Source organism: Nomascus leucogenys, chromosome 20 (genome assembly GCF_006542625.1).
Source record: "Nomascus leucogenys isolate Asia chromosome 20, Asia_NLE_v1, whole genome shotgun sequence".
Taxonomy (NCBI): Eukaryota; Metazoa; Chordata; class Mammalia; order Primates; family Hylobatidae; genus Nomascus; species Nomascus leucogenys.
In genome coordinates, this window is record NC_044400.1 from 60,388,347 (window position 1) to 60,404,407 (window position 16,061).

General features: G+C 44.2%; 1 protein-coding gene across 3 annotated transcripts in view; it reads left to right on the top strand.

The window, feature by feature from the left end:
* The window catches only part of CCDC149 (coiled-coil domain containing 149), a 107,245-nt gene that overhangs the window by 60,269 nt on the left and 30,915 nt on the right, over positions 1 to 16,061 (top strand). For all 3 annotated transcript variants that reach the window (XM_030800966.1, XM_030800967.1, XM_030800968.1), the window contains exons 5-6: positions 14,356 to 14,472; positions 15,229 to 15,401. In XM_030800966.1, the coding sequence (XP_030656826.1) occupies positions 14,356 to 14,472; positions 15,229 to 15,401 (290 nt within the window). The remainder of the gene's footprint in view (positions 1 to 14,355; positions 14,473 to 15,228; positions 15,402 to 16,061) is intronic.

Genomic DNA, 16,061 nt, shown 5'->3' on the forward strand with positions numbered 1-16,061 from the left:
GAACATTGCTCAAAATCCACTGCTTGGTATTAATCAAACTCCCCTGTTGGCAACATTAATTATAAAATATGAACTCATAAACTCCCAACTAAATGTGTGCACTCTCTCTCTCAGCTGAAGCTATGAACAAAAGTACAATTGAGAAAGGCAAGAAAAACTACCCAAGTTTAATTCTGTCCCCCCAAATCATTTCCCGTTTTGCCAAGATTGATTCATTTCCAACTCCTTGCCAGAGGTGGCTTTTGCTACAGAGATGGCTTTGAAAGTGGACTCAAGAAAACTATAGTGTGTGTGTGTGTGTGTGTGTGTGTGTGTGTGTGTGTGTGTGTGTGTGGTGTGTTGGAGGGGAGCAGTTCTTGGGGAAATGTTTTTAGATGTTACCAAATTGCTTGACAAATGATGGTGACTGTCATCATTGCTGGGAGTTGTTGGTTATTAGAAGGAGCCATTTTGGACAATGCTCACTCTTTTAAAAAAGTGCGTAGAATTGCCTGGGTCATCCAGAGAGCTCTTCCATAACAAGATTTCAGACAGGATGCTGCATACTGCTGGCTTGAGAGTCCTGACTTGAGGGCATATATACATCTAGTAAGCCTTCTTTACACAGCTTCTTCTCCACTTAACTGGCCTTAAATTTTTTTTAACCTCTCAGATTTAACATAAATTTGAAAACTTAGGCTTTACTATTCCTGGTCATGAAATAGAGGGTGGGAAAGAATGTCCAGGAAAGGCTCTAATAAACACTGGACAAGCTAATCCGGCCCCTCGTGTGGTTTTATGCATCATTAAAAGGATTTAAGCTCTGTAACCTAGGTGTTTAGTCAATAATGAAAAGACAGACCTTCTTACTCACTTCCTCAAGTGACAGCAGCAGGGCCAGATTTTCTAGAGAATGAAAGAAAATGTATGCAATAGTTTTCTTTAAGCCCATGAAAATACTAGAGGAGTTTATAAACCCATGAAATACTGAAACATATTTAAGATGTGACTTTTGGATCTGTGACTCTTCTTGACTGACAGATAACGTATTTTTTCCATTTTATTTCATTTTTTTTTTCCTTAGCTGCTCCTCCCCTCAACTTTCTTAAATATGCTCCTGTCTCATCTTTTGGTCATTTTCAGTTCTTTTGCCTTTTAGGTATGAGAATTTTAGGAATTGACATTTGCAACTGACAGTTCACGGAAACAGAGAGAGCAGCCAGGCGTGGTGGCACACGCTTGTAGTCCCAGCTACTCAGGAGGCTGAGGCCAGAGGATTGTTTGAGCCCAGGAGGTTGAGGCTGCAGAGAACCGTGATCATGCCAATGCACTCTAGCATGGATGACAGAATGAGACTCCATCTCTTTCAAAAAGAAAGAAAAGAAAAGGAGGGCATGTGTGTGAGTGTGTTAATGTGTGTGAGAGAGCGTGTTTATGTGTGTAACGCTGAGCACAGGTGGTCACAGTCTGAACTTTGTGATCTGCATGCTCTCTGAGTCTTTATTCCAGTACCTGGGCACATTTATCAAACTTTGTCTTCTCACCTTAGGTTTAGAATTTAGTGACTCCTATTCATGGCCTGTAAAGAAATTTACCTGCCAAAAGGGGCAGGGGAAGATGTTCTATTGTTCAGCAAACCTCCCCATTTCAGTATCTGGCGTCTCTCCCTCAAAAAAAAAAAAAGAAGTCTAACTGCAGTGAGCCCCAGAGATTCCATTTATTCTCATTTGCCTCTAAAGTTGCAGGGCTGGTTTATTTTCAGGCTCATGTGAGTCATGATCATCCTTCCCTCAACCCCCACCTGGAGGCCAGATTACTCATTCCATAATGACACCAGCCTTTCTTGAGAACCTCAGAAGCCCCTGTTCCCAGGTAACTGTGACTGTGTGGTAGAGAATGAGTTAAACCTTCAATTTTTTTTTTTTTACATTAATTATGGCACTTTCTACTCCAACTCTTCCATCATTGTCTGCATTCAGTTCTACCTACTGGTGCACCAGGCCTCCATGATCACGGTGTGCTAGGTCCCCATGATCTGACCCCTACTGATTTCTACAGCCACATCCTTGCTCCTGGTCACCTCATACTTGAGCCCTAGAGCACTAATTTCAGCCCCTTTGCTGGGCTACACTGCCTGTGGCCACAGGACCTTTGCACCTGCTGTTTGCTCAATCTGGAATACTTTTCCCCTTTACTTCCCCTGCAAGCTTCTGCTCCTCTCAGGTCATAGGTCAAATGTAGCCTTCTCCAGCTCTTAGGTGTCAGTCCCATGCAGCCTGCAATGTCCTGCTCTGCCCCTCTGCTCACACTTGAATGGCACCGCCAGCCCCAAGGGGAAGCTCTTTGAGGGCCGAATTTCCATCTGTATCCTATAAATTAGCATTCTTAGTTCTTGATAGGTAGGTATTATATAATCTCTATTGAAGGAATGGAATAGAATAAATAAATGAATGAAATGAAAGAATAAAGGGAACAAAAAGAAGAGCAAAATGATTCAAGGAAGAGGAAGAGAAAAAGAAAAAATGCATGCAAGAAATAAACAGACCAACTGCCATCTGGTTGTCATCAGTACTTTGTGGAGTAAGAAGTAGTTTAGAAATTTGGAGAAAGGAACCAGAAAAGCAAACTGTCCCAACAGAGGGGGAACTAACCCCAGATACGTGTCTTTATGAAGCTTCTGTGGAGACAGCAAAGGGTCAGTTGCTGAGCCTTGGGGGACAAAGGATAAGTGTCCTGCTCATTGGCTGGTTCAAGTCTGTTAAATTCAAGAATACTTAATAATTGTTGTTTTTGGATGCCTAACTCTGAGGCCAAACAGCAGGGCTGCTGGCGTCATTTTATGAGTGACTGTTAAAGTGGAAGATTTTTATCTCTGAGTTGCCATTTTAACTGATGACCCTTATCTATATTTTGGGAAGCCCAGATTCTAGATGTTAAGTACATTTGAAAAACAAGGTGATAGGAAATTACTTGCCTTGGATATTTTAGGGTAGACTAATTTTTCCATTTGTTCAGCTAGAGCCTTGTAACCCTATGGGCCATAAAGCATTTCCAAACAGCCTCCTGAAAGATTTGTTGCCACCCTGGCTTCCAAGCAGCTTAGCTCTCACATGGGGCAGGGGGCAGCATTCTTGTGCCAACATGGACATCCTGTGATGGGGGGCCTGTGTGGTCGATTACCTCCTGCTATCTCTGTCCAGTGCCCAGGAATTTCTCAGGCTCCCAAACTAACACAAACTTCCAAGCCAAACCAGATGAGAGATGTGAAAAGGGAAACCTACTGGATACCCTCCCCTTCCTTAAAAATTACAGTTCTTAAATATTAACAAAGTTAGAGGAGCCCTCTGGGAAAAGGAGGGCTCACGAAGCCATGCATTACCCTGGAAAAGCTTTGTACATTGCCCGGGGCTCTCAGTGTGTCAGTCTACAAGGAATGAGGAGAGACTCAGGCTCCCCTTGGCCTGCCCCAGAGGTTGGCCTGCTTCCTCTTCTGGGCGTTAAGAAAAGAGTGGATTCAGGGAAAGGGGATCAGGAGGAAAAAAGGAGTCTCAGAGAATTTAAGGATTAGTAGGTCAAACAGCAGAACTAGCAGAGGACGTTGGAATCACAAAGACAGCAGTCCTTCCTTATCTGGGGGATACTTCCCAAGACCACCAGTGGATGCCTGAAACCTGGGTTAGTGCAGCTGTCGGTTGCCATCAATCAGAGCCCATTTCTCTTCATGTCTTCTACCTACGAATGTAATGCCTTTTCCATCTTCACTGAGCACTTATGCACTGTGGCTGTGCTTTTGTAGTTTGAGGTGCAGCAGCAAAACTAGCACAGATTTCTCTTTCCTTCTTGACAATTTCATGGATAGAAGATTGGTTCTTATTGCAGATCTTAGCAACCTCAGCATATGATTTTTTTTTTCCTTAAGCTGAGAACTTTCACCTTTTCACTTAAAAGAAGCAGTATGTGGCTTCTCTTTGGCATGTCCAAGTTGGCAGCATCACTGCTCTTGTGTTTGGGGTCATTATTTTTTATTGTATTTATTTATTTTTTTTTTGAGATGGAGTCTCGCTGTTGCTAGGCTGGAGTGCAGTGGTGCAATCTGTGTTTGGGGTCATTATTTTTTATTTTATTTATTTATTTATTTTTTGAGATGGAGTCTCACTCTGTCACCAGGCTGGAGTGCAGTGGTGCAATCTCAGCTCACTGCAACCTCCGCCTCCCGGGTTCAAGCGATTCTCCTGCCTCAGCATCCTGAGTAGCTAGGACTACAGGCACGTGCCACCACACCCAGCTAATTTTTGTACTTTTAGTAGAGACGGAGATTCACCGTGTTAGCCAGGATGGTCTCGATCTCTTGACCTCGTGATCCACCCGCCTCGGCCTCCCAAAGTGCTGGGATTACAGGCGTGAGCACCGTGCCCGGCTGGGGCATTATTGAGTAAAATAAGGGTTCCTTAAACACAAGCACTGCAATACTGTGACAGTTGACCTGATACCTGAGATGGCTACTCAGTGATTAAGGGGTGGGTAGCGTAGACAGCATGGACAAAGGAAGGATTTGCATCTCTCCAGTGGGGCCAGGTGGGATGGACTGGGACACGAGATTTCATCATGCTACTCAGAACGGCATACGATATAAATCTTATAAATTTTTTATTTCTGGGATTTTCCATTTAATATTTCCAGACCACAGTTGACCGCAGGTAACTGATACCAAGGATTAGGGGGACTACTGTACCTTGAAGTGTGCTCCTGAACCAGCTCTCTGAAAGAAGCCTGACTTGTAACATTTTGCCAAGTCTGTGTGATAAATACTGGTACCATGACAAATGTCAGGTTACCAAAGAAGTCACTGAACTTGGAAATATTTGGACTCTAGGAAAAGATAGCTCCAGCCTGTCTCTGTGAAGTGGAGCAGTGTAGTGCAGCCCAAGAGGTCCACCTTTTAAGATTGTCAGGCCCAGGTTTATGTTCTCGTTCTGCCAGTTATTGTCCGTGGCCTTCGGCAAGTCAGTTTTCTCTCCAGGCCTCAGTTTCCGCATCTGTAAAGTGGCAATAATAATACCTCTCATCAAATTGTTTAATCATTTATTCACCACATCATTTATTCCCCACATAATTGGGGACTTCCTACATGCTAATTAACATTCTAGCAGCTGAGGACACATCAAAGAATAAGAAAGACAGGGTACTAGCTCCCATGGCGCTGATATTCTAGTTGGGGAGTAGATAATAAGAAAATAAAATATATAAGTAATTTCATCAGACAGTGCTTAGTCTGAGAAGAAAGGAGAAGAGGACAATGAGATTTAATGATTTAGGGATGGACTTGCATGCAATATCATTTGTAAAGGGTGTTGCATGGTGCATAACACCTAGCAAGCACTTAAGGTAAGTGTTGCTGTTATCTTTAGCATAACATGCGCCCATATTGACTTGGAATCCACTTGTGCAAGAATTCCACCAGAAATCTTAAGATCTTCCTCTCTATTGATCAGCTATTTCCTGTGAACTAGATATGTCCCCGCAAGTAGAGTCAATGATCCTGGTGAGACACCTGGCATGTGGCAGATGGATCCCCAAAAGTCAGCACTCCTAATCACCAGCCTCGACTTTGCCAGCATCAAGCATTATTGCTTTGGTGCCAAGCTCCTGGGAACTTTCTTGCATTTTGTGTACTCCTTGTGGAATAAGCACCTAATAGGATATGCCAGAAGCGGCAATTCATGTTCCCATTGGGACAGATGGCAGTTGGTCTTCTTGTCTGTTTACTTTAAAGATTATGGCACTTTCGTGCAGAGGACCAGTAATACAGTGCGATGTATTCAAAAGCAAAGAAATTTGCGGTAGGCAAATGCTCCTACCAATGTCACACATTTACACTTCTTGGGCCCCTGCTGGCAAATTTAAATTTAGCTGTTGTGATATTGCATAAACACAGGGTTTTGCCCTTAATAATGAGCTTTATGTTACACCAGCTGAAGGTCTTTAGGTACCTCTGTTTTATCTGGCATTGCTGCCGTAAAATGATAGAGACCTTCTGTGAACATACCTCTATTGACATGGGACTTTTGGATGAATTTGGTGAGCAGACCAATTAAGATACAGCTACAAGCCAAAAAAGACAGACCAATGAGTGTGCAAGTGACTAATTAAAGTACACTTCGTTAAAAAGGAGTGCTCAGCTGTGGATGTTTGTCATGGTCCAGGATGAGGGATCAGAGAGCTCTTCCGAAGCTGTTTCGCTTTATGCTTCAAAGGGAGCAGAGAGATGTCCTAGCCTGCAAGAAACTGAAGTGAAGATGGCACTCTAATGAAAAGCTCTCACCTTGGGGCACTATAGAAATTAATTATGAGGAATTACAATGAGTGAGAAGGGCCCTTCACTGCACCCCACCTCCCCGCCCTATCATGTCTTGCTGTACCTGGGATCTTGATTATGAACTATAGGCAATGCTCAGTGAGTCCAGCAAGCGGCCAGTCTAGTGCAGCAGTCTCTAATGTTTTATTCGTAAGTGAATTGGATACACTTGGTCTTCAGCATGGCTTACATGAGCTCATAGTCTGGGTAGACCACGTGACCAAAACAGCATGGTTTTCAGATATTCATCCCATAGACTGTGAACATAATTACACTTCCTAGTGGAGAACCGATTCTGAAAGATACCTCTGCCCAAGACTTATTTTATCATACACCATATCCAAATTACACACTAAAATAAAAATAAATCAGAGCTTCTTTAAAACTGCTTCATAGGACACTAAAGATTTTGGCTCTGGGAGCAACATATGCTGAACTATCTGACAGTGATTCCGGGGCGTCTTAGCTGTGTGAACTTGGGACAATTGCTTGACTTCTTCGTGCCTTAGTTGTTCTCATCTGTACCATGGGGATAGCAGTAGTACTTGCCTCATGGAGGCTGGTTGGGTGCAATTCATTTCAACATGTATTTGTTGAGGACAGACTGGTCTAGGGCTAACAGCAAACAATATCAATGAGTCCCTGCTCCCATGGGGGTTTCGTTCTAGTGGGGGCAGATGGACAGTAAGCAAATAAATCATATTTCACAGATTCCAAGATGCACAGTTTTTCACATTTGGACATCTCTGATACAGTCAGTATTGTGTAGTTATGACTGGAACTTTTTATTCTTTTTAGAGGTGCACAGCGGTGGCTCTTAAAGTTGATGGAGTCTTATATTTGATGAACTGCGGTGTAATATGTCAGGAGGTGATACGTGCTAAGTAAAAAACTAAAGCAGGATAAGGAGCTAGAGAGTACAGCCCAGGTGGGGCAGGGATGCTGTTTGTATCAGGTGATCAGGGAAGGCCCTCCGCGCATGTGCGTGACACAGAGCCCTGAAGGAAGTGTGGTGGGAAGGGTCAGATATAGGGACATGGGATGTGAAGTCCAAAGACCCTGTGAGGGGAGCGAGCTTAGGGTGTCAGGGGCTTGGTGCAGGAAGGCATGCAGTTTGCCTTTTGTGAGGATTAAATAAAGAAAGTTCTATAAAGCACTTGACATAGAGCACATTCTCCAGGGGAGCTGCTGTGCAGGGATTGTTGCCACAGTTGTGAAGAGAGGCAGCGCAGCACAGACTTCAGAGCCCTGAACTGCCAGGGCTCAATTCCTGACTGCCATTTATAAGATTTGTGACATAGGCGAGTTCCTCCACCTCTCTATGTCTCAGCTTCTCATGTACAAATAAGGATAGCAATAATACCTGCCAAGGGTGCTTGGTGGACTTAAATGGGTGAATGGGGATCAGCACCTAGGATAGTGCATGGCATGACACGTTAGTGCTAAGTGTTACCTGGCCAAAAGCTTCAGTCCCAGGGCACTGTGGCCCACTTTATTTTTATTTTATTTTATTTTATTTTATTTTGAGATGGAGTCTCGCTCTGTCACCCAGGCTGGAATGCAGTGCGTGATCTCGGCTCACTGCAACCTCCGCCTCCCGGGTTCAAGCAATTCAACTGCCTCAGCCTCCTGAGTAGCTGGGACTACAGGTGCGCACCACCATGCCCAGTTAGTTTTTGTATTTTTAGTTGAGACGGAGTTTCACCATGTTGGCCAGGCTGTCCTAGAACTCCTGACCTCAAGTAATCCACCTGTCTCAGCCCCCCCAAAGTGCTGGGATTACAGGCATCAGCCACCACGCCTGGCCTGGCCCATTGATTTGTACATGGTTCCCAGTGGGCCGCAGTGCCCTCAACCTGAAGCTTTTGGCCAGTTAACACTGGCCTCAGAGCCATGTGCCATCCTCTCGGGGGGTTGTCTCCACTGTAAAGGGGAGATGACAATGTCTGCCTCTGAGAGTTGTGGGGAGCACGGAATGAGGGCTTCCTATTTAATAGATCTAAGAAGCATATGAGGATGGGCTATGGTTAGCCAGACACGGTTGTGGAGGACAAGATGTTTCAGTGCATATGACAAGCAAGGTTCATGCCATGATGGAGCTGACAGTGGGGTAGACACAAGCAGATGAACGTGATTATTTCTGGTAAGTATGATGAAGACAGGGAGGCAGGGCAGTGTGGATTGAGAGTGGCTTGGGGATGAATGCCTCTAGCGATAATGTGCAGAGAAGACTTCTCAGAGGGGAGATTTGATCTGACCTGAATGAGACAAAAGAAGCGGGTTCTGAACAGACCTGTAAGCAGGCTCTTCCAAAGGCAGAGGAAGTGCAAAGGCCCAGGGGCAGACATGAGAGTGGCATGTTTAGGACAAGGGAGGGAAGCCAGCATGGCTGGAGCACAGACATAGGGGCATGGTTAGAAATGGGGTCAGAAGGCAGGTGGGAGCAGGTCATATTGTGCCTCTTCAGCCCTAGTAGAGGCTCTGTGCAGATCTCAGTGCTGTGAAGAGCCAATTGGGGTTATCCGTCAGTGGTCTAAGGAAAGCTGCTAGCACACTGCTCGCCTGGACTACATTGGGAGCTTGTTAACTGGGAGACATCCATATACACACTAATAAGTGTGTGCGTGATGATCTCCAGGGTAGGAGGATGAAAAGTACTGTTTTGATTTGCTTTGTTTTACGTGACAAATTATTTTGTTTTAAACTAAAACTGGAATGTCATATAAATCTAGGAATTTGGACTCTGGTGTACACAATAGGTGGCCCACTTGGAGCCTTTTTAATCTCTCATGTCCAGTTTTTTTGAAGGTATTTCCAAAAGGTCAGGGGGCATTTGGAGAGGATGTGGAGGCAACTAACAGGAAAAGTAAAGAAATAATAGGCAGAGTCTTGTTTTTGAGTTGCCCAGCACAGCACCACTCCAGATGAATGTTTAATAAATGCCTTTTGGTGCTGACCTCTCCCCAGGTGTGCTATCTGCAGCAGTACACGAGGACTGGGGGCAAGAAAGGGCTAGCATCCACTTCCTATTAATGATTCTTTCATCTGACCCTCTCGATAGCTCTGGCAAATTGACAGCTACTGTGTAAGAATTGTAACTATACCAACTGTAACTGGGGATTGCACTTTGAAAGCTCATGAAGTTACATGGACAGTGATCATTGCATTGTATCTTCCTATTGTGGTAATGTGATCTCCACAGATGGAATTGTGCAGTGTACAGCCTGGGCAGCTGTACATGGCTGTCCTGTCTACAAGATAGATTTTATCCTTTTTTTTTTAAACAAATCACATGTAGCCCACCAGGGTTAGAAGCTTGCCAAGGGCACATAGCTAGGATTAGCAGAAGCTGGATCTGAATGGAGATGACACCCGGAAAATAGCTGCTCCTGCACCTGGCTGCCTCTCACTGTTGGGTAAAACAGATTCAGGTAAATGAAAATAGGATGAGGTAGAGAATGTTTAGGACTGTGAGAGATGAAGGCTAAGAAGAGATCAAGGAAGGAGCAAGTCATTCCAACTTGGGAGGCCTGGGCAGGCTTCATGGAGGAGAGACTGGGCAGGCCCTTGGCAGAGTTGGGGGCAGGGCACCCAGAAGCCATTTTACCACTTTGTTTTGCGGCCTTGTCCCTCAGCCACTTCCCAGCTGCAGCTGCGCCTCATCCGCAAGCTGACGACTCACACCCATAATTCATTCATAAACATTTATTTCTATCTAAATCAGCAACTGAATGTGTCTATTGGTGGCGGCGCGGGTGCTGTGCAAGGCACTGATCCACTTTGTGGGTTGGCACAGGGAGGCTGGCTGTGCAGTTTTGATGGCCCTGTTTGAGGAAATTAAGTGCCCTGAGCGGTTGCTTCATAGCCATTTTCCAAGGTGGAAAATCAACATCATTTGCCTGCACTACGCAGATAAGGTTGGCTTGGGAGCTCTGCTTTCTCTAGCTTAGAAGAAAGGTCGGACTTCCCTCGTGGGCTTCTGTGTGGGGAAACATACATGGAGGAGGAGGATGATGATAATTACAATAATCATAAGAGCCCCTAACATTTATTATTTACTTATTAAACACATTATTTGCTCCAGGGCCTGTGCTAAGTATCGAAGAGAAGTCCCATCTTTTCTTACTTAGGGTTAGGTTCTGAAGTCAGCATGTAAGAGGCAGAAACTTGTATGTAGCCAAAATTCCCCCGATGGTCCTATGAAATTGTCCAAAACTTTCATGGTGTATGTATGCTTCAGAATAGCGGTATTAAGTAAAAATAGAACAGTGTGACTTTGCATAAATATATTATCAGTCACTCTCTCCCCTCACTCTCCAGCAGGGATACTGAGCATAGGAATTGGGAGAATCACCCACTGTTTTGGTTTATTTCTCTCTCATCCTCTCTTTCCTCCTCTTTTTAATCCCCAAACTCATATATATGACTATTTGAACTCCCCTGAGTTCAGTGTTCATTTAACTCAACCCCACTCTCTCACTTCATGCCTACAGCACTTGTCCAAGGCTACACTTTTACTGCTGTGTTTTTACAGAGAAGGATACTGAGACTCCAAGAAGTTCAGACAAGGTCCTGAGGTTGCACAGCTCACAGACGATGGGGCCAGGATGCAGGCCCTAGGTGGGCCAACTCCAGTGCACACCAGCTGTCAGCTCGGAAGGCAGGAGCCTTCTCCCTGGGGTTGTGCCATCTCCTCTGCGGTGACTTCCTTAGACCCCCTCAGCTGACTGCACTTAAGCTTCAGACACAACGAATGATCCAGCTATTACCAACTTGGGCCTCACTTTTAAAAATAAGTGTTTCAACCAGTCCAGCCCTGAGATTTAACAGCCGATATTGTATGCACATTAAACACCAAATGATTGTTAACATATTTATTGAAGCTTAACAGGCATCCAATATATAAAAGATGACTCTTTTATATGGCTGTCAGACCTCAATAAACGTGTTTAATAATTAATTGGCATTAAGCAAACATAATTGTGCAATTCTAAATTAAGTGCTCAGTGAAGCATATTGGGAATGGAAAACCACAGTGTTTTATAACTTAAAGTTCAGGCTGTCAGTATGGCTTTTCATAGACCAAGAAAAATACCCTGCTTTTGAAGACACGACCTGGGCCTCCTCTTGGCCTCATACTGAAAGGCAGGAGTTTTCTTGTTCCTAGACCCTCAGATCTGATAAACATTGTTTTATTTGGCTTGTCGTTTGCCTTCCTGTGTATCCACTTTTGGAGTTTTGATGTCCCAAGCCAAGAGTTGTGTGATGTGATAGAATTTTTGCGTATCAGCTTTCAGCGGAATTACCAGTTTTGCTACAAATTTGTTCTGTGAAGTCACTGCCAACTACTGGATTAGTGAATACTGAACCGTTGCTCCTAGGAGAAATGCAAGGTTAGGTTCCTGTAAGCCTCTGGTCACAACATTTTTGTCAACTGATCAATCATAACCTTGTTTTATGTGTGTCTCTGTTTAACGTCACCTTATTTGACATATACAGTTAATTCATGAACATTGAATTGAGTTCAACAGCACTGTCACTCATGCCTGGAGCAAGTTTCTCTAACACACATATTGTCTCCATAAGGCACTTCACAGCCTTCTTGCACTGATAACACTAAGTGCAAACACATCCAGCACTTCGGCACTATGTGTGGGGGCCACTTAAAACAGCAAAGTCACCAGTGAAAAGCATAAAAATGTGACAAATGTGGTAGCACTCACTAGATCATGAAAAGGACATTTGTTTACAATCCAAGGGCTGAAACAAGAAGGCAGAATGTGGCCTTGTTTGACCTCTGTGGGAATGTGTGTGTCGGGTGACTGTAATTTTTTGCCACTCTCTGCATGTCTGACAATGACCATGAAAGCACTGCAAATATTGATTTTGGGGTTAAAAATAAATTTCAGCAAGTAGGCAGATTCACAAATACAGAATCCATGGATAATGAGGATCACTTATAACCAGATTCCAGCAAGTGCAGCCATCTGCACATCTAAGCGTCCTGCATCTTCTGCCTGCCTTTGCACAGTCTGTTCCACCTGCCTGGGACACTGTCCACCCAGTCCCAGTGGTGCTTTTGCTCTTGGTAGGGACACAGTAAATATTTGTTGAGTTCAACTGAGTAGTTTTCAAATAAGGACCCAAAGTAAGTGTCATTTGAAAATGCACTTTACTTTTCTTTAGTCATCATTTCTTTCAAAGTTCCTTGCTGTTATTTATTATTTCAATTTAGTTAATATTCTCCCTTGGCTTAAATTAACTTCCTATCTCTCACCTGCCCATAAATCCTTCAGAGACTCTGAAAATTAAGCCATTTTCTCGACTGGCAACGAATCCCTTAAGATTCATGCAGGAACAAGGAAGAGATTGTCCCCCACGGGCACTCCTGGCTGGGTCGGATCTGTGTGACAGTGAAAAACTGTCCCCAGGATCCCATTCATATATGAAACCCATCCACATCTGCTCTACGGGGAGGTGTGGAATCAGACTTAAAACCTCCATAAAAGAAACATTGGAAAGTGCTGCCATAACTTTTGAAAGTCACTCTTCAGTGGCAATCCTTGGAGTTGTGATGGGCAGGTAGGGGATGCTCTGAGACCATTGGTGTCTTCTTGGGCCTCTCACACAGTTTCTATTACAGCCCCACCTAGAAGGTTTGGAGCTGCAGGTGGGTCTTGGCTCTGGAGTCCAGGAAAGCTATGGGTTCTGCAGGGATCTTTTGGAAAATTCTGTTTTGGAAGACTGCAATTTTATTCCTGAGGATATTAAAACATAAATAAAGGCATATTATAAAATTCATGCAGTGAATGAATATTTTAAAAGTTAGAAAGTGAAGGCTGGGCGCAGTGGCTTATGCCTGTAATCCCAGCACTTTGAGAGGCCGAGGTGAGTGGATCACAAGGTCAGGAGATCGAGACCATCCTGGCTAACATGGTGAAACCCCGTCTTTACTAAAAATACAAAAAATTAACCGGGCATGGTGGTGGGCGCCTGTAGTCCCAGCTACTCGGGAGGCTGAGGCAGGAGGATGGCTGAGGCAGGAGGATGGCGTGAACCCAGGAGGCGGAGCTTGCAGTGAGCCAAGATCGCACCACTGCACTCCAGCCTGGGCAATAGAGCGAGACTCCATCTCAAAAAAAAAAAAAAAAAAGTTAGAAAGTAAAAAGCAGATAGCAGCAGTCTCACCATCACCGAAATACACACATTTTTAATATTTGGGTGCATTTGGTCATTTTCTCTCTCTCTCTCTTTTTCTTTCTCTTTCTCTGTGTGCATGTGTGTGTGTGTGGGGGGGGGGGGGGAGAGAGTTCTTAGTATAATTTTAGTCATACTGCATAGAAACATTAGTATTCTTTTCTCCCCCACTTAACATGGCATCATAGACACGTTATCTGGTGTTACCTAGTTCACATAAGCCTCATTTCAGACAGCTGCAAATTACCCACTTGGTTGGTTGCACTGTAGTTTGCTAAACATTCCACTATTGTTAGACATTGTTTCTAGTTGTTGTTTTTAACTCTTTAAGTAACAGTGCAATCTATTTTTCATTTTTTCCTAAAGTTAGCAGTCTGGGATTATTCTCAGCCCAGATTTTCAAAAGTAGAGTTGCTGGATCATTGGGTAGGGACACTTTTAAGGCTCTTGATAATGTCACCTCATTGTTACGAGTGTGGGAGTGTGCCCATCTCAGCAGATCTTCCAGCATTGGGTTATGATTTGTGAATCTTTGCTAAATTTTAATGAGAACCAGAGTGTGTTTCCTCCCAGTGGCAGTGCTCCACCAGACATCCAGCTTAGAGTGCTCAGGCCTTAAACAGTGTGTGCATGTATATACTAACTACAATCTATATTTTTAATTTTTTAAAAAATGGATGATACTGGCAAGTAATTGTTTTGTGCTTTCTCCAGTATTTCTTGAAAGTATCTTATCTTCCAAAAGTTTCTTAGTGTCCTTTGGTTTTTATTTGGATCTGTTTATTCTCTGTCCCTTTTTCTTTTTCTACCAATGGAAAATGCAGCTCTTGAGGATGACGATTGCCAAACAAAGGCTTGGAGACGAAGAAATTGGCGTGCGACACTTTGCAGCCCATGAGCGTGAAGACTTGGTGCAGCAGCTAGAGCGAGCTAAGGAACAGGTTCTCACTAACATCTATTCAGAGTGGGGGATACATTTGCACAGCTGGACACAACACAAACAAGAGTGGACCGTGCCCCTCATTTCTCAGAGTGTGGGGGTGCCTGGGATGCACGTTGAATGCTTTTACTTCCTCAGCACTGCACTAGAGTCCCAAGCTGACTCTTGGGTTTCTGGCCTCCAGCAAGCAGTTCTGCTCCCTGCTATTGGGTACCATTGTTCTGAACACAACAAGAAACTTTCCTCCTACCCAGGATAGACAGGGAGAGAACAACACGTGACTAACTGGCCTTACTTTGCAAGTTTCTGCTAAAATGCTGAGCAATGGCTCTTAGGCAAAATCTCAACAAATGCAGAGCCCTAGTTAGGTAACAACTAAGAGAGCCTAAAGTTTGTTTTCTTCCTCTTACTAACTGAAGAACAGAACAAGATTTCTGGGTCTAGAGTGGATTTGAAAAAGTATGGATTTGTAAGACACTGGCAGCTGCAGGGCATCCTGAAGTAGGCGAGGGTTCACTTCTGGTTTTCCAAGCTGCTGCACCTCTCCTATCTTAAATATAATAAATGTCTGGCAGGAAGTCATCCCTCGCTTTTAGCTGTTATTGTATTTCAGTGTGTGGCACTTATGGCTTTAGGGCATGTGGGTGGTGTTAATAAACTCTCTAAAAATCAGTGAACCAAGTGGGAGCCTCCATCTCTGGCCATAAAGCCAGTGCCTGAGGAACATCTTGAGTAAGGGCTCTCCCTGTGGTTTTAGATTGAATCTCTGGAGCACGACCTGCAGGCTTCTGTGGACGAGCTTCAGGATGTTAAAGAAGAACGGTCTTCCTACCAGGACAAAGTGGAGAGGCTCAACCAGGAGCTGAACCATATCCTGAGCGGGCACGAGAACCGCATCATTGACGTGGATGCCCTGTGTATGGAGAACAGGCAAGTGGCCAGGCCCAGGCCTGTGCGTGGGAGGAAGGCTGGCTCTGTACAGGCCTGCAGGCTGGGAGTTATTTGCAGCCCTATTTATTTTGGAGAAAATTGCCTTACAAGTGAAAAGAAACTCACTCCCCCAAAATGATGACATCAATGCCATGTATTAGTTGTAAAAATGAAAAAGGAAAGCAGCCCACACCTACACAGCTGCACACATCTCCCTTCTCTTTCCCTGCACCTTCCTTGGTAGGTCAAGAGGGGCGAGGAACCCATGAGAGTTGCTTGTTATTGCCATCAAGGAGAAAGAAAAGAATAAGAAAATAAATTGAGAAATTCCCTTAGCTGTCTCTTTTCCCTGAGGCAAATTTCAGTGTGTGTGTGTCTAACTTAATGTTATGTCTGGTGTCGCCTCTTCCTGCCTCTCTTCCCGGTGGAATCATCTTAATGAGAATTATGTGAAAACTGTGTTGATATCCCTTAGGGAATCTCTGCGAGGGCTGTTTTAAAGTGGGGTGTCTGTGATTTGGGCATGTTTGACCTTGATTGCATTCATTTAAGGAAAGGTCACAAAGATGCACGTGTTTCTCCTCTCTGGTGAGCAGGCAAGTTGTTATGTGTAAAAGATAGCTCTTCTGGCAAGTGGTTTTTGTTTTCTCCCCTTATACT